The 26160-nt window shown below is 43.7% G+C and overlaps 1 protein-coding gene across 1 annotated transcript; it reads left to right on the forward strand.

Annotated features, from left to right (window-relative positions):
* The first annotated feature begins 1933 nt into the window (after positions 1 to 1933).
* Positions 1934 to 24384, forward strand: LOC121585039 (tetraspanin-15). Its single transcript, XM_041901373.2, has 8 exons — positions 1934 to 2276; positions 15148 to 15333; positions 16072 to 16146; positions 16351 to 16446; positions 18806 to 18922; positions 20137 to 20187; positions 20868 to 20984; positions 22922 to 24384. The coding sequence occupies exons 1-8, from the start codon at positions 2190 to 2192 to the stop codon at positions 23285 to 23287; spliced, it is 1095 nt and encodes a 364-aa protein (XP_041757307.1). The 5' UTR covers positions 1934 to 2189; the 3' UTR covers positions 23288 to 24384.
* Positions 24385 to 26160: the final 1776 nt, after the last annotated feature.

The following is a 26160-nucleotide window of genomic DNA, read 5'->3' on the forward strand; positions in this document are numbered from 1 at the left end:
AAGTCAAACTTTTGGAATAGAAAAACAACAAAATTGGATGTTCTAAGTCCACAACAATGCTTAAACCAGGAGACCACTTTTGAGGTCTGGGAAAAATCGTAGATAGATTATATTTATTTGTGTGGTTACCCTTTAATTCAATTGAGCAGGCACCTACCATTCTTTAAGGAATACCTGGGATAGGATAAAGTAATCCTTCTACCCCCCCCCCCCCCCAATAAAATAAAATAAAAAAATAATATATATAGAAAAATAAAATAAAACATAAAATGTGTAAAGTGGTTATCCCACTGGCTATAGGGTGAATGCCCCAATTTGTAAGTCGCTCTGGATAAGAGCGTCTGCTAAATGACGTAAATGTAATGTAAATATTTCTGTAGCACACATTAGATGAAGTTTGCATAACAAATGGCCACTGGATTGATGCAAATAATCATGTTATCATTCTGCCAGGTAGGCATAGGTTACTTTGTAGTTAGTTTTTGGCAAAGCCTTTCCATCTACCAGAAGACGGTTAGACCTATCATTCGCATCACTATATTTTTCCTGCTCCTTAATCGTTTGAAACCTGGACATTTTACTTCATATTATGCGGCATTTCTTACCTTGCTTCAAACTAGCCTAGCCAAAATCCCACCATAGAAACGTGGAGGCAATTTTTATTTTTTTTTATTATAGACTTCCTCATATTCGCTCTCATATTCTATTGGTTTCCAAAGCAACTTTCTTTCATTGTCTAGCAGCCAAAGGCATTATCCTAGTCATATTAGCAACCCATGATAGATAGTGATGAAGACATTTAAGCATGTTAACCCCCGCAAGGCTGCTGGCCCAGACGGCATCCCTAGCTGCGTCCTCAGAGCATGCGCAGACCAGTTGGCTGGTGTGTTTACGGACATATTCAATCTCTCCCTTTCCCAGTCTGCTGTTCCCATAGGCTTCAAGATGGCCACCATTGTTCCTGTACCCAAGAAAGCAAAGGTAACTGAACTAAATGACTATCGCCCTGTAGCACTCACCTCTGTCATCATGAAGTTCTTTGAGAGACTAGTCAAGGATCATATCACCTCTACCTTACCTGTCACCCTAGACCCACTCCAATTTGCATACCGCCCCAATAGATCCACAGACGATGCAATCGCCATCACACTGCACACTGCCCTATCCCATTTGGACAAGAGGAATACCTATGTAAGAATGCTGTTCATTGACTATAGCTCAGCATTCAACACCATAGTACCCTCCAAGCTCATCATTAAGCTTGAGGCCCTAGGTCTGAACCCCGCCCTGTGGAACTGGGTCCTGGACTTCCTGACGGGCCACCCCCAGGTGGTGAAGGTAGGAAACAACATCTCCACTTTGATGATCCTCAACACTGGGGCCCCACAAGGGTGCGTGCTCAAATATAAGTATAAAGAGGGGTTCCTGCAGATTCAGGAATGCCCACATGCTGGAATGCCCCGAATTGCAGGCAGCAATTACACCTCATGGCTTCTACAGTTTAAGTTACAACAAAGATTAGTGACCTAGTAATAGCCTAGTATCCAGCATCCACATCATGTGTGCCAAAAATACACCAACAACAGCCAACCAACAACTAATGCAATGAGGAGCAATAGCAGGCATTAATGCACTTTGTCCAGTAATAGTGACACTTGTAGGGTAGTGACACACTATTCAGTGGGCTGAGATGTGACCCATTTCCTTTAAGAGGTAAAGGAAAGCAAGCAGTAGTCTGGATGATGAGAGCGACCTCATTTGTCTACTGTCTCAGCTATCGCACACGATGATGCTGTAATCGAGTTTTCTTCGATAATTATAAATGAAATAGCTCAACACTATGCAATTGCAAACTAGCTATATTTCTAAGAGACGATGAACGTATTTTACCTCTCTGGCCCTTTAAATGACGTCGCCAAAACACAGGGTGCATGGAACGCGGCCCGGAAATTGTTATTTTTTGTGAGGGTAAATTTAACGGGAGTAAATAAACTAAATGAAGGCATTGACATCCTTGTGCAAAATCGAGATGTTTTGAAAATTCAATCCGATAATATAATTTGCTAACTGTGGTTAGCTGAAATAGCTAATCAGGTCAGTGTTGATATGCGTCTACTAGCATAGATATCTAACCTTAGTTAAATTTCGTTCTCAGCTAGCTAGTTTCTTCACTTCAGCTGCCAAGCAACATGCCTTCGTACAAAGAAGTGAGAAACAGCAATCGCTTCTATTATTTCATAAAATTCACCTTAAATATCTACTCAATGCTGTTCTCGGTAAGTGTTTTTAATATAGACTTGTTGGTTTCAGGGACAGGGTTGGGGACCGGACCACATACATGTTGGCTTGTGTGACTGTCAGAAAACCATCATCACCTTTGTTTGCTACAGCTATCTAGCTAGCCAGTGTGTAACAGCTAACGTTAGCTTGTAGTTGCCGGTATCTTCCTAGTTGGCTAGCTACATTAGCTCGCTAGCTAACTCGGGTGTCAAATTGCTTGCAAGAATAACAAATAATGAAAATACTGCTGTGCACACTTCGTCTGATATTGTCGTTAATTTACTACACTAAGGCTACACTGCTTTTTCTGCTATATAGTGTAGGGCGTGAGACTACTGTGATACAGTTAAAAGGGGTGAATTGGGAGATTTTCTTTTTGCCGAAAGGAAATGGGATGATAGCTGTATTCCATGAACACATTTTATTGTTTCAGACTATTCTAGGGCCTTCATATTGCAATGTTGGGAAAGAGTAGCTAGCTATAGGCATAAGCCTACCTATCACTCTACATTTGATTTAAGCCTAATGAGTCTAATCAGTTTTCTGTCCCAGTATTAAACTCAAATTACAATTTAATGCAGCCAGGTGTTAATGCCTCTTCTAGGTGTTCTGAGACGTGGGACATTTATTACATTGTAATTACAGCTTTTCAGGGCAGGAGTGGGTTACACAGGTAAGTCTAATTCACTTAAAATCCATAACATGTTAACATATATGACACACCTACACATCTGTGTCATGTAGGCTTTAAAGTGGAACTGACAGCGCTTTATCAACATTAAATCTTATTCAAATCTGTTCATATACATCCCAGGAAGAATATGACACCTTTCATTTTTTCTTTACATGTTCTGACAAATGAGAACATAGATATGGTCATTTTCACGTTTTCATACATTCATAGAACGTTTGGGAATTCTGTAGCACTATAGAGTTGGAAAGTAGCCGTGCCTTTGGACTATTAGACACTGCAGCAAATAAAACCTAATAAAAACATCAGTCTTGTCCAGGACAGGAGTCTACATAGACCGGTGTGCCATAGCCAATCAGAGCTACAGTAGGCCTATACGCAAATAAGCCATTTGGCACACGGGCCTGCCATCAATTACTTTGAACTGGACTGTGTGTTTACAGGCAGTAGCAACAGCGTGACTTTAGATCATTAGAAAGATTAGCCAAAAGCCACAAAATACACCTGAATGGATTTCTGTAAAATATGTAAATACCATGGGAGTCCTTTTACATTTGGGAACTTTACAGTCCTATTGATCAAACAACCCTGAAAAGGTAGGCTCTCTCACCCTCCGTTCCCAATGCACATCAACAACAACAAGATCAACAACTAATGTTAACCAGAGCGAGATTAGGTAAAATCTATCGAGGGAACAGTAGATAAACCCTCTCAAACTTTTTCGGGTTGTCCGCAAAATTGCACTGATAAACGATGGGGAATAGTAGCCTGCTTGTCCCAACCCGCGTTTTGACAACTGAATGGGAACTTGCCTGCCTGCCTTCCCGCTAGTGATGTGAAGTTTGCAAATGATTCGTTCTTTTTGAACGATCCTTTTTACTGACTCGAGAGTCATGATTTGTTTTTTCAGAGTGACTCGTTCATTTTTGTCGTTTGATTGACCTACTGGCCGCAATGAATTCTACATACGGATTAAAAGCCAATTTATGCTTGCTCCGCACATGCGATCCGGAGGCTCAGTACGGAGGGTGTGATGCAATTGTGGAGGCTTGTGGTGGCCAAATCAAGCTCTGTATCGCCGTGCCCCTCCCAAATTGTGTAACAATGCGGAGGGCTCCGTATAGCGCCGTATAGCTCCGCATTTACATCATTGGTTGACGGTAGGTTGGGGCGGGAGGTCCTGTATAAACACAAACTCCCTTGACAACTTCCTTCACAACAGCTCTGTTCCGCGAAGCGCAAGAAGTATGAATGCCCTGACTTCTGCAGAGGTCGTATCGCTTTAAATGAGGAATGGCCAATGCAGACACCAGATTGACCATGCAGAGCCTTTAATACGCGCTCCTCCGGATCAACGACTCCGGAGATGTGCTCCGACCAGCAACTGTCTGTCATGTGCGCGAGGGAAAATGGATCATGCTGCAGGCAGCATAGAGAAGAAAAATACATATTTGGAACTGATCATTGATCACATGGCGCAAGAATGAATGCTATTAATTGATTATTGAATGTTATGATGGACAAAGCTTTGTAGAACCAAAACATACACAGCCTCTGCTCAACAAACTTGAACTCGAGAACAAATAATTTGGGGGTGTCACGATCGTCGTAATGAGTGGACCAAGGCGCAGCGTGAAATGCGTACATCTTTTATTGAGTACTATTAACAATAACAAAACAACAAAACGAAATGTGAAGTCCTCGGTCATAAACACAAACCTACACGGAACAAGATCCCACAAAAGACAAGTGCACAACAGGCTGCCTAAGTATGGTCCCAATCAGAGACAACGAGCCACAGCTGTCTCTAATTGGGAACCACCCCGGCCAACATAGAAACACATAAACTAGAACAAGAACATAAAACCTAACACCCAGAAACAAACACATAGAAACTAACACCCTGGCTCAACATATAAAAGTCCCCAGAGCCAGGGCGTGACAGGTAACTGGGGGCTCCTGAGTGGCGCAGTGGTCTAAGGCACTGCATCGCAGTGCTAACTGTGCCACTAGAGATCCTGGTTCGAATCCAGGCTCTGTCGCAGCCGGCCGCGACCGGGAGACTCATGGGCGACGCACAATTGGCCCACCGTTGTCCAGGGTAGGGGAGGGAATGGCCGGCAGGGATGTAGCTCAGTTGATAGAGCATGGCGTTTGCAACGCCAGGGTTGTGGGTTCGATTCCCACGGGGGGCCAGTATAAAAAAAATATGTATTCACTAACTGTAAGTCGCTCTGGATAAGAGCGTCTGCTAAATGACTAAAATGTAAATGTAAATGTAGGGGGACTACAATTCGCAAACGATATTGTGCGTATCACTCGGCAGTCAAGCAATGTTTAACAATCTAGTCTGGTTGCGGCCACCACAAATAGACTTTGTTTCAACTGTGTCAAGTAGGGCTGTCCCCGACAAAATAATAATCTTAGTAGACCGAAAGTCGTCTGTTCTTTCGACCAATCGGTTGGTCGACATTTTTAAACGTGTATTTTTCCATATATAGGCTCACCCTATGTGTTTTAACAAAATCAACTATATGCATTGAGCTTGTCTGATGCTTTAAGTTTACGGTTTGATGAAATAAGACAAATGCCTCGAGGGTGCCAGAGATCTAGATAACCAGAAGAAGAAAAAAATTAACCTGACCCAACTATTCTCCTCCCGCTCCTGCTGGCTTTCGCAGATTCTGCCATTACTCTCCTGAAGTTGCCGGTAATAGGCTATATGAGGAGTCTGCAACCTTTCTCATGTGGAATGCCAATTTATCTTACCAGTTCTACTGATCTGTGTGCCAGTTATGGTTTTCATATGCACATTTTCGTGAAACAGTTTCATTTTATTTATAATAACATCTTCATATCTCAAAATCATTGTCATGTAGTTAATCAAAATTCTATCCAAATCTAAATTAATATGACTCAAACCTAAAAAGTAACTTCCATTGCCATCTATGTAAAAATAGCCTACATAAAGCCAACAAATAAACATGGCAGCCTGCAGGTAGAAAATATCCTGATAAAAATAAATTGGCTACACATGGCCTGTCTGCAACAAAGTTGAAACATTGTATTAACTATTAATAAATCCATTATTTATTTTAGACCGGTCTAAAGAAACATAATATGAAGAAAATGTAGTCTATTTCAGAAGAACAGAATAGCATACTCTGAGTTGTCCTCATGTTAGGTCCTCATCTGGCTGTGCCATGTGGCTGTGGGCTACACTAGTTCATTTAGCAGACAAGATATGCAATTGAACAAAGCTGAATAAAGTAGAAAGGATATTTTCTCCAAACATTTGAGGGAGTGCGCACACGCGGCTATTCTGTGTTGAGCGGTTAACAAAGAAATAGGTACTCCTATATGCTTAATTTAGAGTTAATGTAACTTTAGTTGTTCTACAAACGTGATGCAACTCTAATGATTTTGAAAAAAGTTGCATGAAAGGCATGAGCTCTGCTTGGTTTCTTGCGCAGGCTGTACACACTTCATCAGTCTCTCATTCACAATTTGACAAGCACTTGATAATGCCTCGAAATTTCCCGGGCGGCATCTCCTTTATGTGGCTGTAATGCCCCCTAAAAAAATTCCATGCCTTTTGCGGTCAGTAACCGTTGTGCCTTTGGGCTGAATATAATAATTATGATTCCCTTCTCCCTGAGTGCTGCGTGCTCCGAAGCACCTCTCACTCACATGGCTCTCCATCACGTGATTGGGTCATTCTCACAGGCTACAAGTGAAGACTAACACATCGGGGAAGCAACTGCGCGCGTCCTTATCCAATTCCGAGGTGCATATTGAAGATTTTGGAAGAACTGTCCATATTTACTTTTCGTCAGCCAACAAGATGAGTAGGCCTAACAAACAGCAAAAGCGCTAGCCTATGTCAATCTACTATCCCCCATAGTACAAATGTTGACCTATTCTGTGCGATAAATAAATATTTCAAACATAGTCTGGGACAGTTGTGGGATGCGATAGATCTCAAATTAATACAACCACTACCATCAAAAAACCTGTTTACGCAATGAGGCTGACGCAACAGATCAGAACGTTTAGCTTAAAATGTTGATAAACTATTAGGCTATTTCTTCAAATTATAAGCACAGCAATGCGCACACAGCAGTAGGCTATAAACGTGAATGTCCATTAGTGGGAAAACACCATTATCAAAAGTGACCGCAAATGCGATTATGCATGTAATGCTTTTATTATAAAGGTGCATTTTTATGATAAATTATCTTACACAAACTTGAAACTCACGCGCTGCTTATGTATGCCAGTTAGGCTCTACACCCCTTGTAAAGAGGATTAATGTGCTTAATTTTAAGAAGTTATTTGGCAACTGTAGTTGTGATACAAACCTTATCAAAACATATAGGCCAATGGGCTAGGCTACATGAGGTGTGCGAATATGGTTAGAAAAAGTCGCAAAAAAAGGCATTGTTTCTTGCCTTACGCTGGGCATCATTCACAAGTGATAATATATAATTCACAAGTGATAGGCTAAAATTGTCACCCATCTGACTATTCTTGATTTAATCTTGTCTTTACATATACTAAAAAATATACACTGCTCAAAAAAATAAAGGGAACACTAAAATAACACATCCTAGATCTGAATGAATGAAATAATCTTATTAAATACTTTTTTTCTTTACATAGTTGAATGTGCTGACAACAAAATCGCACAAAAATTATCAATGGAAATCAAATGTATCAACCCATGGAGGTCTGGATTTGGAGTCACCCTCAAAATTAAAGTGGAAAACCACACTACAGGCTGATCCAACTTTGATGTAATGTCCTTAAAACAAGTCAAAATGAGGCTCAGTAGTGTGTGTGGCCTCCACGTGCCTGTATGACCTCCCTACAACGCCTGGGCATGCTCCTGATGAGGTGGCGGATGGTCTCCTGAGGGATCTCCTCCCAGACCTGGACTAAAGCATCCGCCAACTCCTGGACAGTCTGTGGTGCAACGTGACGTTGGTGGATGGAGCGAGACATGATGTCCCAGATGTGCTCAATTGGATTCAGGTCTGGGGAACGGGGGGGCCAGTCCATAGCATCAATGCCTTCCTCTTGCAGGAACTGCTGACACACTCCAGCCACATGAGGTCTAGCATTGTCTTGCATTAGGAGGAACCCAGGGCCAACTGCACCAGCATATGGTCTCACAAGGGGTCTGAGGATCTCATCTCGGTACCTAATGGCAGTCAGGCTACCTCTGGCGAGCACATGGAGGGCTGTGCGGCCCCCCAAAGAAATGCCACCCCACACCATGACTGACCCACCGCCAAACCGGTCATGCTGGAGGATGTTGCAGGCAGCAGAACGTTCTCCATGGCATCTCCAGACTCTGTCACGTCTGTCACATGTGCTCAGTGTGAACCTGCTTTCATCTGTGAAGAGCACAGGGTGCCAGTGGCGAATTTGCCAATCTTGGTGTTCTCTGGCAAATTCCAAACGTCCTGCACGGTGTTGGGCTGTAAGTACAACCCCCACCTGTGGACGTTGGGCCCTCATATCACCCTCATGGAGTCTGTTTCTGACCGTTTGAGCAGACACATGCACATTTGTTTCCTGCTGGAGGTCATTTTGCAGGGCTCTGGCAGTGCTCCTCCTGCTCCTCCTTGCACAAAGGCGGAGGTAGCAGTCCTGCTGCTGGGTTGTTGCCCTCCTACGGCCTCCTCCACGTCTCCTGATGTACTGGCCTGTCTCCTGGTAGCGCCTCCATGCTCTGGACACTACGCTGACAGACACAGCAAACCTTCTTGACACAGCTCGCATTGATGTGCCATCCTGGATGAGCTGCACTTCCTGAGCCACTTGTGTGGGTTGTAGACTCCGTCTCATGCTACCACTAGAGTGAAAGCACCGCCAGCATTCAAAAGTGACCAAAACATCAGCCAGGAAGCATAGGAACTGAGAAGTGGTCTGTGGTCACCACCTGCAAAACCAGTCCTTTATTGGGGGTGTCTTGCTAGTTGCCTATAATTTCCACCTGTTGTCTATTCCATTTGCACAACAGCATGTGAAATTGTTTAAGTGTTCCCTTTTATTTTTTTGAGCAGTGTATGTGTGAAATTTGTTTTGATTTAAAATGGACCATTATCATTCACCTGTCTCGAAAAGGGGCAGGGGAAGAAATACATGTCATCTATGCACTTAAATAACGAATGGAGGACGCTTTTCCCGTGGTTAATTGTTTTATGCCAGCCAGGTAGGCTATACTCCTGTTGTAAAGAGAAGCAATGTGCTTAATATTAGGAAAGTTAAGAAATAAATATAGTAGGCCTAGCCTTTTAATAGAGGCCACCACTCTGTTTTCTCAAGCAAATGCATAGCCTGTAGAAATGTTGCGCAACATGAGCACATGGGCTCTCATGAAGTGTTTGATTAGATTTTCGATCATATTTGCATTGATGTCAGAGTGATTAGAGGGACAATAGAGTGTTATGTACCAGGCAGTTAGCAAGGTTGGAAGGCTACTAATGACCATCAGCAGCATCAGAGCTTGGAGAAGCCCAATTACCTCGACTAAACAGTCAGGTGGAATTTGACTGCCTTCATGACCGGTGTGTGGCGGTAATATGGTCACCGTAACAGCCCTAGTTATGAATCAATGAATGTGCACAAATTGGAGGTAGAGAGCACATCCTGGACAGAGAAGTGCATCTGGGCGCATGGTCAATCCGATGTCTGCATTGGCCATGCAGCATTTATGGGGACATGGCCTCAGCAGAAGTCAGGGCATTCATACTTCTTGCGCTTCACAGAGCTGTTGTTAAGGAAGTGAGTTTGTGTTTATACACGATGTACCGCCCCCACCTACCATCAACCAATCATGTAAATGCGGAGCTACACAGAGCCCTTCGCATTGTTACAACATTTGGGAGGCGCATGGCGATGCGGTACAGAACTCGATTTGGCCTCTGCATGCCTCTGGAGGCTCCGCAATTGCAACACACCCTCCATATGGAGCTTCCGACAACATTTTCGGATCAAGCATTAATTGGCTTTTAGTCTAGGCCTCAACAATTGATTAGTTCATTGAAATGAGTAGGTGTTCTAAAACGTTTGACCGGTAGTGTATATATACAGTACCAGTCAAAAGTTTGGACACACCTACTCATTCAAGGTTTTTTCTTTATTTTTACTATTTTCTACATTGTAGAATAATAGTGAAGAAATCAAGACTATGAAATAACACACATGGAATCGTGTAGTAACCAAAAATGTGTTAAACAAATCAAAATATATTTTAGATTTTAGATTCTTCAATGTAGCCACCCTTTGCCTTGATGACAGCTTTGCACACTCTTTGCATTCTCTCAACCAGCTTCATGAGGTAATCACCTGGAATGCATTTAAATTAACAGGTGTGCTTTGATAAAAGTTAATTTGTGGAATTTCTTTCCTTCTTAATGCGTTTGAGCCAATCAGTTGTGTTGTGACAAGGTAGGGGGGGTATACAGAAGATAGTCCATATTATGGCAAGAACAGCTCAAATAAGGAAAGAGAAACGACAGTCCATCATTACTTTAAGACATGAAGGTCCGTCAATACGGAAAATGTCAAGAATCAAGTGCAGTCGCAAAAACCATCAAGTGCTATGATGAAACTGGCTCTCATGAGGACTGCCACAGGAAAGGAAGACCCAGAGTTACCTCTGCTGCAGAGGATAAGTTAATTAGAGTTAACTGCACCTCAGAAATTGCAGCCCAAATAAATGCTTCAGAGTTCAAGTAACAGACACATCTCAAAATTGTTTTTGTCCAAAATATTAAGTAATTGAAACTGAAACAGTGCATCCCGAATGGCTGGAGGAAGAAAACAATGTACCAGGCCAGCTGGGATCTGCAACGTGATAGCAATATTTGTTGAACTACCAAGACATACTGTATATTGGTGAATTATATTAATCATGCATTGAACTGCATCCATCTATTCAGCCAAAAATGCCTTATACGTCATGGAATTTGTCAAATATAACCTATTTTTAAAACCTCTTTCTTATAAAGGTGGTTTTGTAACATAACTGGGAATTGCAGACTGTCACTGTCTCCCAGTGTTGTTTTTTACACAAGCCTTTTCAGTGTCCTAAGACATTCCAAGAAGGGCATGTAACCCACCCACCCACACGCATCACAGCTTGGGGGGGGGGGTGATTATGCACGCTCAAGTTTTCTGTTTTTTTGTCTTATTTCTTTTTTTTTCTTATTTTATATCTTCAAAGTGGTAGGCATGTTGTGTAAATCAAATGATACAACCCCCCCCCAAAATCTATTTTAATTCCAGGTTTAAGGCAAAAAATAGGAAAAATGCCAAGGGGGTGAATACTTTAGCAAGCCACTGTACATCTGGTGTAATTAGAAGAAGTTATTGGTAACATGATTGTCTATTTTTATGTTGATTTCTTTACTCAAATTGACCATGAAGATTGCCATTTTTCCATTCACTATAATGGGGGGGGTCATGTTTTCTGCTAACAATGTCTGCAGTACAACAGTCGGCCTTCAACTTCCATGGCTTCAATGTCTACCCAAGGCCCTGGGTAGTCGTTTTCCCCAGCATGCAGCTGAAAGAGAGGAGGAAGGGAACTAGGGGAGTTAGTATGCGATATTGATGGATGGGTGACTTTGGCCATGACTTTCAAGTGGTTTTCTTGGCTATACATCAGCGTTTATGTAATAAAATTCAGCCTAACCTTGAGTAGTGATGTCTTTATACATTTAAATGTGTGCCTATTGGAAAATCGCCAATATCTGACTCACCATAGACAACCTTTGACTGCCATTTAAAAAAAAAAAAATGTTGTGTGTTCTCATATAGTTAACCTAGGTGTTGTTGCGCTGCCTGGAAAGTTTTGAGAATAGAATGTCTCTAGTATAGGCTAGTGCTCTCTGCCACTTTTTTATTTTATTTGTCATATTTGAATTGCAAGCCCTATCCTACGCTAATGGATGAGTCAGCCAATTTTGATAGTGAGTATTTTACTCATCCAGTTACTTTATCAGTTAAATGTAACCCTGCCCCGCCATCACTCTCTCTTTCCACCACCATTTTTTGTGTCCGTCTTCCTGGAATCAATCAGCGGGTATAATGAATCCCTCTCTCTCTCCCTCTCTGCTTTTTCACGCTCTCTCTCACTCCATGACTCTCCCTCTAACCTCACAGGAAATTGCAGTCATTTTCATGTTAAATTTGCACCCTCGTTCTCTCTCTTTCTCTCACTCTCTACATCAGCCATAGTGCTGCTGAGTATGACCTACAAGAAACTGTAATGCCGCATTTCCACTGAGGATTTACCCAGGTGTTTTACCCAAAAGGCTCAGGCTTTTCTGTTTCCATCTACGCAGGCCGGCACCCATGTCTCACTGGGCCATGGCTCCAGCGGACCTGCTCTGACTTGGATGCTATTCTCATTGACAAACATTTAAGGAGAGGCAGCGTGACGAGATTGCAATTTACATAATATGTACATAAACTTTTCAATTTACATTACATCCTTGCTTTACCTTTCGTTGTGGCTGACAACGTGACATTCTTAACATGGAAGTCAGGAGGTAGCGTTCAAGACGTGAGAAATGCGCAAGTTACATTACAGTAATGAGCCAATGGCTAACTTTAACACCTTATCACAAAGCAACAGTCTTGAATGATGCAGAGCTTGTTGATTCTGCTCGCCACAAGTCTTTAGTGTCACACTCCTGATGGAAACACAATAACACTAGAGCTGACATTAACATAAAACACTGGCGGCCCACTGGTGTGGGGTAAGTCTCAATGGAAAAGCAACATCAGTCACTTCATTTGCTTGGATTTTTATTTTCTCTCCTTCTTTCCAGTCTTTCTCACTTCTTCCTCTCTCTTTCCTTTCAGCTCCCCCTCTTCCGTGTTGAGATGTAGTACCTTGGCTTGTGTTGTACCCAGAGGTTCCCTGGCCCACAGCCAGCCATGCAGGAGCTTTCATAGTTAATGAATGCTATTTCTTCCCCTTGTCTCTTCAATCTGCTTAATGTAATTTCACACACAGTTTTGCGGGAATCCGTATGACGTGCATGCATAAGTGTGTGTATGTTTTCCTTTGGGAAGGAGAGAGTCAGGCAATTAATCATTTAAGAGTGTGTACCCTATTTGAATTGCTTCTTATTAGGTTTGGTCATTTTAGGATGATGTTTGTCTCAGTGCATCCAGCCTACTTTTCAGTCCACTTAGGCTACAGTGGGTGACCGAATAAATAAGAAAGGAGCAAAGGTTCCACTGTAAGAGACTTAAAGTAGGCCTACGTCTTTGAAAATAGAGCCTTAATACATTTTCCGATGGTGGACGGGGTGGTGGTGGCTGGCAGTAGTGAATGGACGAAAGTAGTTAAAGAGCGATGAGGCTTGTTCTCTCCCTAATTGAGAATCAATAGGTAAGCCTAGGTGGTGGCAATTGTTGGTTGTTTTTCTCTTCTTTTCATTGGGTCAAAGCTTGTGTTCCAAATGGCACCCTATTCCCTATATGTTGCCTTTATGGTCCCTTTAATTCACTATAAAGGGAATAGGGTGCCATTTGGGATGTAGCCAAAGTGAACTGGCAGCCCACCCTGCCCTGGTTTTGAAAGCTCTCAAATAGCACACTAAGAGCTAGTCAAGTGGGTTTCGTTTTATACTAACAAGGGTGATGTCGCAGCAAGACAGGATCTAGGCCCTGTTCTCTTACCACCATTTACTGTCCTCTCCTGTCTCCCTCATCTTCTGTTCCCTATTTGCCAACAGCAGGGTGTGAGCAGGAGCACTAGCAATAAAGCCTGTCTTTGTGTTTCCTAATTGACTACAAGAAACAGGGAAATTACGCATTACGCTACAACTAGAGACGAAGACATTGGTTGAGTCCCAAATGGTACCCTATTCCCTATCTGGTCAAAAGTAGTGCACTATAGGGAATAGTGTACCATTTGGGACTCATCAATACTCTTTTAAAGATATCCAAGGCAAATGCTTTTTTATTGACATTCAAGGCAAACGGTAGCTTTGAACATGGCAGTTAGTGCTGAGCGATTAGTGCTTTTTGAGGTTGGTTCGATTATAAAAAAAGTAATCACGGTTTTCAATTTCAGTATAATTTTTTTTGGGACATTAAATGCACTATGGATTATTTACATTTACATTTTTACATTTTAATCATTTAGCACACGCTCTTATCCAGAGTGACTTACAGTTAGTGAGTGCATACATTATGTGGGTTGAATGATGTAACAACAGAATAAAACAATGAATCAAAGTCCCATGAAGGTAGTGACTACCCATTACTGCTTATTAACCATGATTTATTCACATTACTTTATTATTTCATTACAAGTCATCATCTCATCTCTATGCTATGCTGTCTGACAAAATCAAAATATAGTAGTTCTTCAAAGTAAATAAGGCATACTTTTATGACTGCAGAATAACAACTATCAATCACTTAGATTATGTATTTTCAGGGAGGGATACCTCGCGAAGCAACTGCTCTCTATCCCTCTCCATCGTGCCTTCTCTATTCTTTTCGTATCCGTGTCTGCTCCACACAGAACGGACAAGTAGGCAGACGCACAATGGATTATGGTCATTGTAGTTGATAACCATGTTTTCGGCGCTAAACTATGTAGAATATTGGCCTGTTGGAAACTACTACATCGCACAGTTCGGGCTTGATCTGATTTATCTCTACAGAAACTGCTCATCAAGCTCACAGAAACAAAAATAACAAAATGGAATTCAAATAATTGAACTGACGTCGGTCAATGAGTTGTTTAAAAAACGAAAAATAACTGACATTTCGGTTAATCGCTCAGCACTAATGGCAATAGCTTTTAACGTTGCTCGCTTGGTTAGGCTATGCTTTCTATGCACACTGCTGTCATAAAATCCTGTTATTTGCAGTGATGCTAATTCAGAAAGATGGCACGCTGCAGGGTTCTGACCGTCTCACCCCAACCCACTCTCCCTCTCTCCCCTACTTCCCTCTCTCTCCTTGTCTTCCTCCTCTCTTCTCTACTCTTTCCTCCCCCTCTTCACCCCACCCCCACCTCTCTTTTGACTCTCCCCTCTCACTGTCTCGCCGCTTCTACCTCCACCCTCTCTCCCTGCCTCCCTCTCTCTCTTCCTTCCCCTCTCTCCCTGCCTCCCCTACCCCCTCTCCCCCAGCTCCTGGGCCTGTGTGTGCTGTGCGTGGGGGTGTACGCGGAGGTGGAACGCCAGAATAACCGTACCCTGGAGGGGGTGTTCCTGGCCCCTGCTGTGGTGCTCATCCTGCTGGGCCTGGTGATGTTCACCGTCTCCCTGGTGGGCATGGTGGGGTCCCTCAGGGACAACAAGACCCTGCTACACATGGTGAGAGTGGGGAGGGATGGAGCGGTGGGGAGAGGAGACCCTGCTACACATGGTGAGAGAGGGGAGGGATGGAGCGGTGGGGAGAGGAGACCCTGCTACACATGGTGAGAGAGGGGGGCGGGAGGAGGAATGGAGAGGGAGATGAGAGAGGGAGGAAAGGAGGCAGGGGGAAGGTATGGAGGAGGAAGCACATGGTGAGAGAGTAAAGGGATGGGGATGGAGGGGTAGAGAAGGGAGGAAAGGAGGGCGAGAGGGGGAGGAAATGGTGGAGAAGAGTAGGGATAGAGACATAGGGAGGAGAAGAACCCCCTCACATAGAGCGGGGTGGGAGAAAGGGATGGAGAAGTTGAGGGGGTAGGGAGGGAGGAGGGGACTGACTGGGGGTATGTCAGTAAGCCGTCAGTAAGCCTGAGGACGGTTGCCTATCTCAGCCCAGCAAGCCACCTGCAGGCCAGTTTGTTCTCAATCAATTATCCCTCCCTCCAAACTGGGCTATACAGATGGCAGCTAAAGTCCCCCTGAACTCTGTCTCTCTGGTTTGTGTCATGCTAAGTTCATTCTAAGTCTCTCTTCCGCTCTCTCTCCCCCCTTCCCCTCACGTCCTCTCTCGCTCTCTATTCAATTCAAAGGGCTTTAGTGGCATGGGAAACATGCCAAAGCAAATGGAATAGACAATAACCAAAAGGGAATGAAAGAAGGGAAATGAACATCTCTTTTTCTCTCTCTCCTCTCCACCAGTTCTTGTGTGTTCTGTGTGTCCTACTGTTCCTGCAGACTGTGGCTCTCATCGTTGCACTCATCTTTGAGAAGAAGGTCAGTTCTCTAATCTCTGGCACCTACACACATGCATGCACACACATCTGTAACATGGTACAGCAGTGTCCCCTCTGGCATAGCCTTCAGCCACGATAAGATCACATCACAGCAGCATTCAATGTGATGGAGGATGACTTTCATCGCTCATCATCCCCACCCCTCTCTCTCTACTCTTCCTCCTCTCTCTCTCTCTCCCTGTAGACATCAGCCTTGTTCCAAAGCAGCATACGAGAGGGAATTAAACACTATTACGATGATCTGGACTTCAAAAACATCTTGGACTTTGTGCAACAGAAGGTACGATTTGTAAGTCGCTCTGGATAAGAGCGTCTGCTAAATGACGTAAATGTAAGAGAGGACTCGCTTTTCATTAACAGAAGCAACAGACAGGAAATAGTGACGTGGGTCTGGATGTGTGTGTGTATTGAATGTAGGATACACTGAGATGGATAGAGTATGATTGATGACTGAAAAAACAACAGACTGAAGCCTGTCATTATTAAATCCTCCCCCACTACACACACACAAACACGCTAGCTTTTGAGAGGTTGGCTAATTTAGTATTTTATCTCTGCCATTCATCCTGGTTAATTAATCAGACGACATTATAAGCCTCACTGCTGCAGGCATTCAGTTCTTTCATTTTCCACCATTGTTCACACCTCTCAAAGCTTTCATTTCCGTCTTTGTAACAAATGGCACACACGATTCCCTACATAGTCTGCTACTTTTGACAGAGCCCTATGAGGCCTGGTCAAAAGTAGTACACTATATAGGGAATAGGGTGCCATTTGGGGAACATTTGTTGTCATTTGTACTGCTATTAGGGTGCCTCTATCTCAATCACCAGCGGAGTACCAAGCTGTTGAGCTTCACAAAGAGAACAAATACAATAACATTTACATTTTAGTCATTTAGCAGACGCTCTTATCCAGAGCGACTTACAGTTAGTGAGTGCATGCATTTTTCATACTGAATAACTAGCTGCTGCTGCCACTATAATGATACCAAAATATACCAAAAGCGTTGACCTGCTGTCGTTGCTCTACATTGTCCCACTGGGGCGGCAGGTAGCTTAGTGGGTAAGAGCGTTGTGCCAGTAACCGAAAGGTTGCTGGTTCTAATCCCCCAGCCGACTAGGTGAAAAATCTGTTGATGTGCCCTTAAGCAAGGCACTTAACCCTAATTGCTCCTGTAAGTCGCTCTGGATAAGAGCGTCTGCTAAATGACTAAAATGTAAAATGTAAAAATGTCCCAGGGCTGCTATCAACATGCTAGGTTATCCATCTGATTTCCTACAGCCAGGAGTTTTTATTTGAGTGTCAGAAAGTCCTGGTTTACCTGGGCCCTCTCTGGCAATCTCCACATCGATATCCATTTGCTGGGGGAAATGGGTGTGAGATTAAAGTCAATGAATGAAGCCAGCCCTGCCCTGGGTTGAAGGGATAAGAATGGGTGCTTCCCAAATGGCTATTATCTACAGTGAGGGGAAAAAAGTATTTGATCCCCTGCTGATTTTGTACGTTTGCCCACTGACAAAGAAATTATCCGTCTATAATTTTAATGGTAGGTTTATTTGAACAGTGAGAGACAGAATAACAACAAAAAAATCCAGAAAAACGCATGTAAGAAATGTTATAAATTGATTAGCATTTTAATGAGGGAAATAAGTATTTGACCCCCTCTCAATCAGAAAGATTTCTGGCTCCCAGGTGTCTTTTATACAGGTAACGAGCTGAGATTAGGAGCACACTCTTAAAGGGAGTGCTTCTAATCTCAGCTTGTTACCTGTATAAAAGACACCTGTCCACAGAAGCAATCAATCAATCAGATTCCAAACTCTCCACCATGGCCAAGACCAAAGAGCTCTCCAATGATGTCAGGGACAAGATTGTAGACCTACACAAGGCTGGAATGGGCTACAAGACCATCGCCAAGCAGCTTGGTGAGAAGGTGACAACAGTTGGTGCGATTTCTCGCAAATGGAAGAAACACAAAATAACTGTCAATCTCCCTCGGCCTGGGGCTCCATGCAAGATCTCACCTCGTGGAGTTGCAATGATCATGAGAACGGTGAGGAATCAGCCCAGAACTACACGGGAGGATCTTGTCAATGATCTCAAGGCAGCTGGGACCATAGTCACCAAGAAAACAATTGGTAACACACTACGCCGTGAAGGACTGATATCCTGCAGCGCCCGCAAGGTCCCCCTGCTCAAGAAAGCACATAATGTCCTCAGGGATCCAGTCCAAGGTGACAGGGAGGTTCTGACCTGAGCAGGGAAGCAGTCACTCACTGGGATTGTTTTCTCTGACTTCATTAAGATACATGCTGCCTGTGTTTGGTGCTGTTTTAAGATTGATGTACCAGTTAACTTTATCCTCTGATTTAAACTAACTCTCTCTCTCTCTCTCTCTCTCTCTCTCTCTCTCTCTCTCTCTCTCTCTCTCTCTCTCTCTCTCTCTCTCTCTCTCTCTCTCTCTCTCTCTCTCTCTCTCTCTCACATTCTCTCTCTCTCTCACACATTCTCTCTCTCTCTCTCTCTCTCTCACACATTCTCTCTCTCTCTCTCTCACATTCTCTCTCTCGGTTTCTCTTTCTCTCTCCCCCTCTTTCTGTATCTATCTCTTTCTCTCTGTTTCTTTTCCTCTCCAGTTCTCTTGTTGTGGTGGGGACGAGTACAAGGACTGGGGTGTCAATCAATACCATTTCTGCAATGGCACCGGGCCACTGGCCTGTGGCGTTCCTTATACATGTTGTGTCCGCCGCAAGGTGAATGCTATCATCAACACGCACGCACACACTCAGTTGATTTTTTAAACCTCCGCTGGCACCATGCTCCAGCTCCTCTGCCTGTCACCTGTTACCTAGACTGTGTCGTGTGTGTGTGTGTCAGGTAGGAACTGATAACACATAAACCTTAGCCAATATTATACCTGCCCTCCCTATCATCTGCTCACATCTCTGGGGAGACATGTCTCTGTGGATCTCATTTAGTGCTCCTCCAGACACACACAAAACACTGAGCCTTGCAGGGGTAGTGAGAAGCATCAGTGACCTGTAGCAATAAGGGATCTTCATTTCATTTAAACGAAGATCAGTTCTGGGAAACTGAAGAAGTCTCTAAACCCCAAATCAATACTCTACTCTTTAAATCATACACTAAGACCCTGTTATTTGTAAAGGTGATCTTCACACCCAGATGAAATGGGGGTGAATGTCATTCTGCCACACAGAATCACATACCCATCAGGGAGACCTTTCCTTGTGCTTTGATGAGTAAGTTAACCATGTCCTAGCTCCAACAACGTCTACTGTTCATCTTTGGTGTTTGCGTGCACAGGTCAGATATTGTGAGAGACAGAGTAAGAAAGAAAGCCAATCAGACCTCTAGCCATGAGTTGAGTGAGTGACTGGAGGGATCCATGTTCTGCTCTCAGTACAGCCCTTCTCCACCTGCCTCATGCTGCATTACTAGGCAATTAACGCTGGTTGAATTGGTTACAGTGAAATGTGTAGAGTCACTCAGGCACAGGAAGAGACCCCGAGGCCTTGGCGTCAGTTGAGGGAGTGGGAGCTAATTAAATCAATTTACTGAACTCATGATTCATTTTCTCGCTCCCTGTCTAACTCACCCTCTTGCTCTCTCTCTCTCTGTTTCTCTCTCACTCCGTCTTTCTCTCTCTCTCTGCCTTGTCTGTTTGTCTTTCTGCTCTCTCTGTCTCTCGTCTTTCCCTCTTCCTCTGGTCTGTACCCACGCAGGGCAACTCCACAGCACCACCAAGCTATAAACACTGATTAGGGAATGTCCAGCTCTCTGCCATGTACTCCACAACGTGTGTGTGTGTGTGTCGGTGTCCTGCGTGCATAAATGTACTTTTAACAACAAGCATACTTACTTGACTTCAAAAAAACAAAATGAATAAATGTCCGTTCTTTGCACATGACTTCATAATCGTATTCTCTTCCTTTCACGTTTTTCCCAGGTGGGAGAGGTTGTCAACACTCTTTGTGGTTACAAGACTCTCAGCCAGCAGGTAAGGGGAAGATAAGTGATATCCCAGTCCTAATAGGCTGTGAAATCTTTACCCCCTCCATTTCCCCTCAGTGTGCTGCTTGTTTGTTGGCCTTCATTAGTCTGTGGAGCTTGTCATTCTGCACAGAGACAGAAGCTATGTTTCAAATGGCACCATATTCCATATATGGTGCACTACTTTTGACCAGGGCCTGCATAGGTTGTGCACTATATAGGGAATAGGGTACCATTTGGGATGCAACACGGAAAAGAGCAGCAGCAGGAGAATTGACTTTCATGGCCCCAAAATGTTTGTTCTCTAGCTGCTGCATGCGGTAAATAAGGTAATTGGGTATCACTGTATTATGGCTGCTGGTATTGGAATATTGATTCAGCTGTCTCTGTTTTCTGTCTTTGAGCTGTTCTTCAACATATTTTCTTTGATACAGTTTTTTTGGGGGAATAGTTTAACAGATTTTTAAAGGCAAAGTATTAGTTTGTCGTAATATAATGTATTTTCCCACTGTTTTTCTATTAATGTTAGCATTGTAGTGCCTCATCATTGTGAAATGACTGTCTTTGTTTTTGCCTTAATGCGATGTATACAAACTGAATTACAATCAGTCAAATGCATTTCATGTAGTCTCTCTCTCTTCCTCCCTCTCTCATTCATTCTGCCGGTCTCCTTTCTTTCTCTGTCAGCGTGAGCTCCTGGATGAGGTGATCCATGTGCGAGGCTGTATCCATGCTGTCAACCTGTGGATGGGTGACAACGTGGGAGCAACTATCGGGCTATGCTGTGCTATAGGTCTGCCACAGGTCAGTCACAGACTCACACACTCGCTTGCGCCAGGTGAGAGAGTGTGTGTGCGTGTGTATTTATTCACTCAGTCTTTCATTTTTTACATTTTAGTCATTTAGCAGATGCTCTTATCCAGAGCAACTTACATTATTTTTTTATTTTTCATACTGGCCCCCCGTGGGAATCGAACCCACAACCCTGGCGTTGCAAACGCCATGCTCTACCAACTGAGCTGCATCTCTGCCGGCCATTCCCTCCCCTACCCTGGGCCAATTGTGCGCCGCCCCATGGGTCTCCCGGTCGCGGCCGGCTACGACAGAGCCTGGATTCGAACCAGGATCTCTAGTGGCACAGCCTTAGACCACTGCGCCACTCGGGAGACTATCCCCGGGAGGTTTCTCCCAGCCCCATTTGCATTTTGATTGCCTCCTAGCCAGTCTGTGTCTCTGTCCACTGCTTTATTAGTATTTTGTCTGCCTCACACACAGAACTAAACAATGTCTGCGTTCCAAATGGCACACTATCCCCTATATAGTGCACTACTTTTGACCAGGGCCCATAGGGAATAGGGTGCCATTTGGAACACGCACAATGTGATGTGAATGGTGTCTGTAGTAAGCACTCCCCCTGATGTACATTTGGGCTTAGCTAGGCAACCCTCTCCCTGCACTGTTGGCAACATGGCCTAGCCTACATGTAGCTTAGCCAGTTTACACTTCATGATACAGTACCTCTAACGTTAATGCTTTCATAACCAACAAGGAGCTGGATGATTTTATTGTGTTCAACTCAATTTGAATAAATCAGAGTTTTTTGTTTACTCTTATTATCTATTCACTTTGATTCATTTTTAGTTCTAGTTTAGAGCGTTCGTCTGTCTGCCTCGCACTTCTTTTGTCTCCCCCACCCTATCTCACTTCTTTTGTCTCCCCCACCCTATCGCACTTATTTTGTCTCCCCCACCCTATCTCACTTCTTTTGTCTCCCCCACCCTATCGCACTTCTTTTGTCTCCCCCACCCTATCGCACTTCTTTTGTCTCCCCCACCCTATCGCACTTCTTTTTACTTTTATCCTCTCTCTATTCCTGGCCTCCTGTGCTGTGAAAGTTTTGCAGCCAGACTTCTATGCGATCCCCCTTGGAGATGTGTAATTACACCATACTGATTCTGCAGCAGCTGCACTATTAGATGATTAGCCTAATCTTTGGGGATGAGGTGCAATACAGACAGTACACCAGGGTTCACTAGACCACAAACTGTCTGCAGAAAACGTTCTCATACTGAAAAGGAAACTGAGGGTTCTTATCAGGCAAGCTCAGCTGGGAACTAGTTAATTTCAAAGCACTTGGGAATGGACAGCTGCACACTCAAGTTGGCTTGCCCAGGCATTGCCCACCTTGGGACCAAAGTAAGATATTACTTAATTGAAAAGTTGGATGTGTGTATGCCTCTGCAACTTTTGTGGTGTCAGGTACATACAAGCACATTAAACACACACGACAGTGCATTCTATTTAAATACATAGTTACATGGTCTAAACTGGTTTCTATGCGGTGGTCCTTGAATATCCATCTGGAATATTTCCCCCTGGCTGTGGGTACCAGTTCCTATGGGCCCTGGTCAAAACTATATAGGGAATAGGGTGTCAGAGTTCGATCCCCAACCGAGTCAAACCAAAGACTGTAAAAATGGGACCCAATGAATCTCTGCTTGGCACTCAGCATTATGGAGACAGATTGGGGGTAAGGCCATGCGATAGCCTAGGGTCCTGTCCAGGAGGTGTACTTGTACATCAAGCTGCCTCACGCTACAGAACCAGAAGATAGGCTCCTGCAAGGCTACTTCCATCTCTGCTGTGTACCCTGTCTCTCTCTCCAGCCTGCAGAGCTGTGGGTACTAGTCACAGTGTCCGAGTCTAAATGTAACTGGTCTCTCTGCTGTGTGTCTCTCCAGCTGATGGGCATCGTGCTGAGCTGTATGTTCTGGAACCTGCTGGTGGAGATGAATGAGTCCATGGACATGGTGGACTTCAAGATCCTCAAGAGGGCTGGCTTCGAGTACAGCGAGCTGGACCTGGCTGGTGCTGGCTGCTGCCTGTGTCTACCCAGAGACGGAGGCTACCTCCCCCTGCCAGCCTTAAACCCCATCTTGTCTGACCCTGACCTAAAGCCCATCCCCATCCGGGTCCAGCGGCCCCTGCCCGTCCAGGTCCATAGGCCCCTGGCCCAATCACTCCAAGACCTCCAGCTATCTGGGCTTAGACTGGACGAGGTAGACATTGGGCGTAAGCAGAATAAGCAGAAAAGAAGGGAATATTGATTTTTGAATTTCCTCTGAGTTGTTTTGTTATTGTTTCGGTCACTCTGTTTGTTGAAGGACAGGTTAGACCTGTTGCACTATTTGGTGATCAAACCAATCAATGGTCATTCACTGACAGGATTACAGGTTATAATGGCCACGTTCCTAGCTGACTACATTGAAGACGCATGCCAGATCTCAAAACGCCTGGATAGGTGTTGAACATATCAGCTAACCACATTATATGATATAGCAATCTGATGACTGACTGTGCAGTTGATGACGTGACACACAACCATTGGTTGATGCAATGCATGTAGTTGGCCTGGAACCCGACCAGAGGTTTGGCACTTTGGAAAGGCATTATTGGAGCAATCGTTATCCTGTTTTTTATAATTGATTTGTCTTTCAAAGAACAAGGTGCTGCAGTGGCTTTTAGACACTAATTTAAGTGTTGTTTTTACCTTTTTAAAATAGAGCTTTCAAATGGAGCTGCGGTCTCTGCATTATTTTGATATTTCCTATAATTTGTTCCAGGTATTTTATAAATATTTTATTTTGAGCTGCATCTCATGTGCTAAAGCATACCTCAGGCTGTATTCAAATGAACCAGTAGTCAGAAGACAATTCACATGTTTATTTACTATACAGACTTGAAATTCTTAGTTTGAGATGATCATTCTAGTCAGAGCAGAGGAATGGGAGTAGCCAATCTTGTCTTGCATCTCGTGCAATGTCTGTGAAGGATGTGTAGCCTGTTTCTTTTTTAGTATGAACTCTTTGATGTATGTATGTATGTATGTATGTATTTATTGAGGAACAAAGTGGAAAGCATGTGTGTTTTGTATTTTAATGAAGTTAAAAAAGGAAACTTTACAGCTCTTTTAGGGTCTCATCAGGGGGTTTTCAGTCTCTTCCATTTTTTAAAGACTTGTTTTTATATACCGGTACTTAGCTTTTTTGAAACAAAACCAATGTTATAAGGGATACAACAAATCCATGTTAAGCTAGGATATTTTTCATATCTAATCTGATTTATTGCACTGTTTGAGCTTCATCTTAGCTCTGGCCTTGTATAAACACTACTGTCATTGTCAATAAAGCTGTTTTGAATTTGATTTCTTTGCTGTAATGTCATCTATATTCTGCCTTTAAACGTTTGATGCCTGCAAACATCTCCCATGTAAAGTGTGGCTGCGTCTGATATGTCACTATAACCCTATGGGCTCTGGCTCCTGTAAGTCGCTCTGGATAAGAGCGTCTGCTAAATGACTAAAATGTAAAATGTAAATGATCAAAAGTAGTACACTACTATATGGAGATTAGGGTGCCATTTCAGACGCGTCCTGTCTTTTAACGATGCTGTAATGGTCACATGGTTGATGTGGTGGATTTCCTGGGTCTGCTTCCCAAATGGCACACTATTCCCTATATCATGCTAAATGGGTTATTCTTCAGAAGTGGTACAAATTGGGGGTTGGAAAAATATGCAAATGTGTATCCTATTTTTCCAAAACTTTCAGCACACGTATTCCAACATGTGTCATGTAGACATATACTATATATACTATGCCTTCGGAAAGTATTCAGACCCCTTGACTTTTTCCACATTTTGTTACGTTACAGCCTTATTCTAAAATGTATTCAATTGTTGTTTACCCTCAATCTACACACAATACCCCATAATGACAAAACAAAAACAGGTTTTTAGAAATTGTTGCTAATTAAAAAAATAAAGAAAAAAAGAAATATAACATTTACATAAGTATTCAGACCCTTTACTCAGTACTTAGTTGAAGCACCTTTGGCAGCGATTACAGCATTGAGTCTTCTTGGGTATGACGCTACAAGATTGGCACACCTGTATTTGGGTGGTTTCTCCCATTCTCTGCAGATCCTCTCCCTCTCAAGCTCTAAGGTTGAATGGGGAGCGTTGCTGCACAGCTATTTTCAGGTCTCTCCAGAGATCGGGTTCAAGTCGGGGCTCTGGCTGGGCCACTCAAGGACATTCAGAGACTTGTCCTGAAGCTATTCATGCGTTGTCTTGGCTGTGTGTTTAGGGTCGTTTTCCTGTTGGAAGGTGAACCTTTGCCCCAGTCTGAGGTCCTGAGCGCTCTGGAGCAGGTTTTCATCAAGGATCTCTCTGTACTTTGCTCCATTCATCTTTCCCTCAATCCTGACTATTCTCCCAGTCCCTGCCACTGAAAAACATCCCCCACAGCATGATGTTGCCACCACCATGCTTCACCGTAGGGATGGTGTCAGGATTCATCCAGACGTGATGCTTGGCATTCAGGCCAAAGAGTTCAATCTTGGTTACATCAGACCAGAGAACCTTCATGGTCTTAAGAGTCTTTAGGTGCCTTTTGGCAAAGTGGGCTGTCATGTGCCTTTTACTGAGGAGTGGCTTCCGTCTGGCCACTCTACCATAAAGGCCTGATTGGTGGAGTGCTACTGAGATGGTTGTCCTTTGGAAGGTTCTCCCATCTCCACAGAGGAACTCTGGAGCTCTGTCAGAGTGGCCATTGGGTTCTTGGTCACCTCCCTGACCAAGGCCCTTCTCCCCCGATTGCTCAGTTTGGCTGGGAGGCCAGCTCTAGGAAGAGTCTTGGTGGTTCCAAACTTCTTCCATTTAAGAATGATGGAGGCCACTGTGTTCTTGGGGATCTTCAAAACTGCAGACATTTTTTGGTACCCTGCCCCAGATCTGTGCCTCGACACAATCCTGTTTAGGAGCTCTACGAACAATTCCTTCAAACTCATGGCTTGGTTTTTGCTCTGACATGCACTGTCAACTGTGGGACCTTATATAGACAGGTGTGTGCCTTTCCAAATCATGTCCAATCAATTGAAATGTATACAGTGGGGGAAAAAAGTTTTTAGTCAGCTACCAA

The sequence above is a fragment of the Coregonus clupeaformis genome, chromosome 16 (genome assembly GCF_020615455.1).
Source record: "Coregonus clupeaformis isolate EN_2021a chromosome 16, ASM2061545v1, whole genome shotgun sequence".
Classification (NCBI taxonomy): domain Eukaryota; kingdom Metazoa; phylum Chordata; class Actinopteri; order Salmoniformes; family Salmonidae; genus Coregonus; species Coregonus clupeaformis.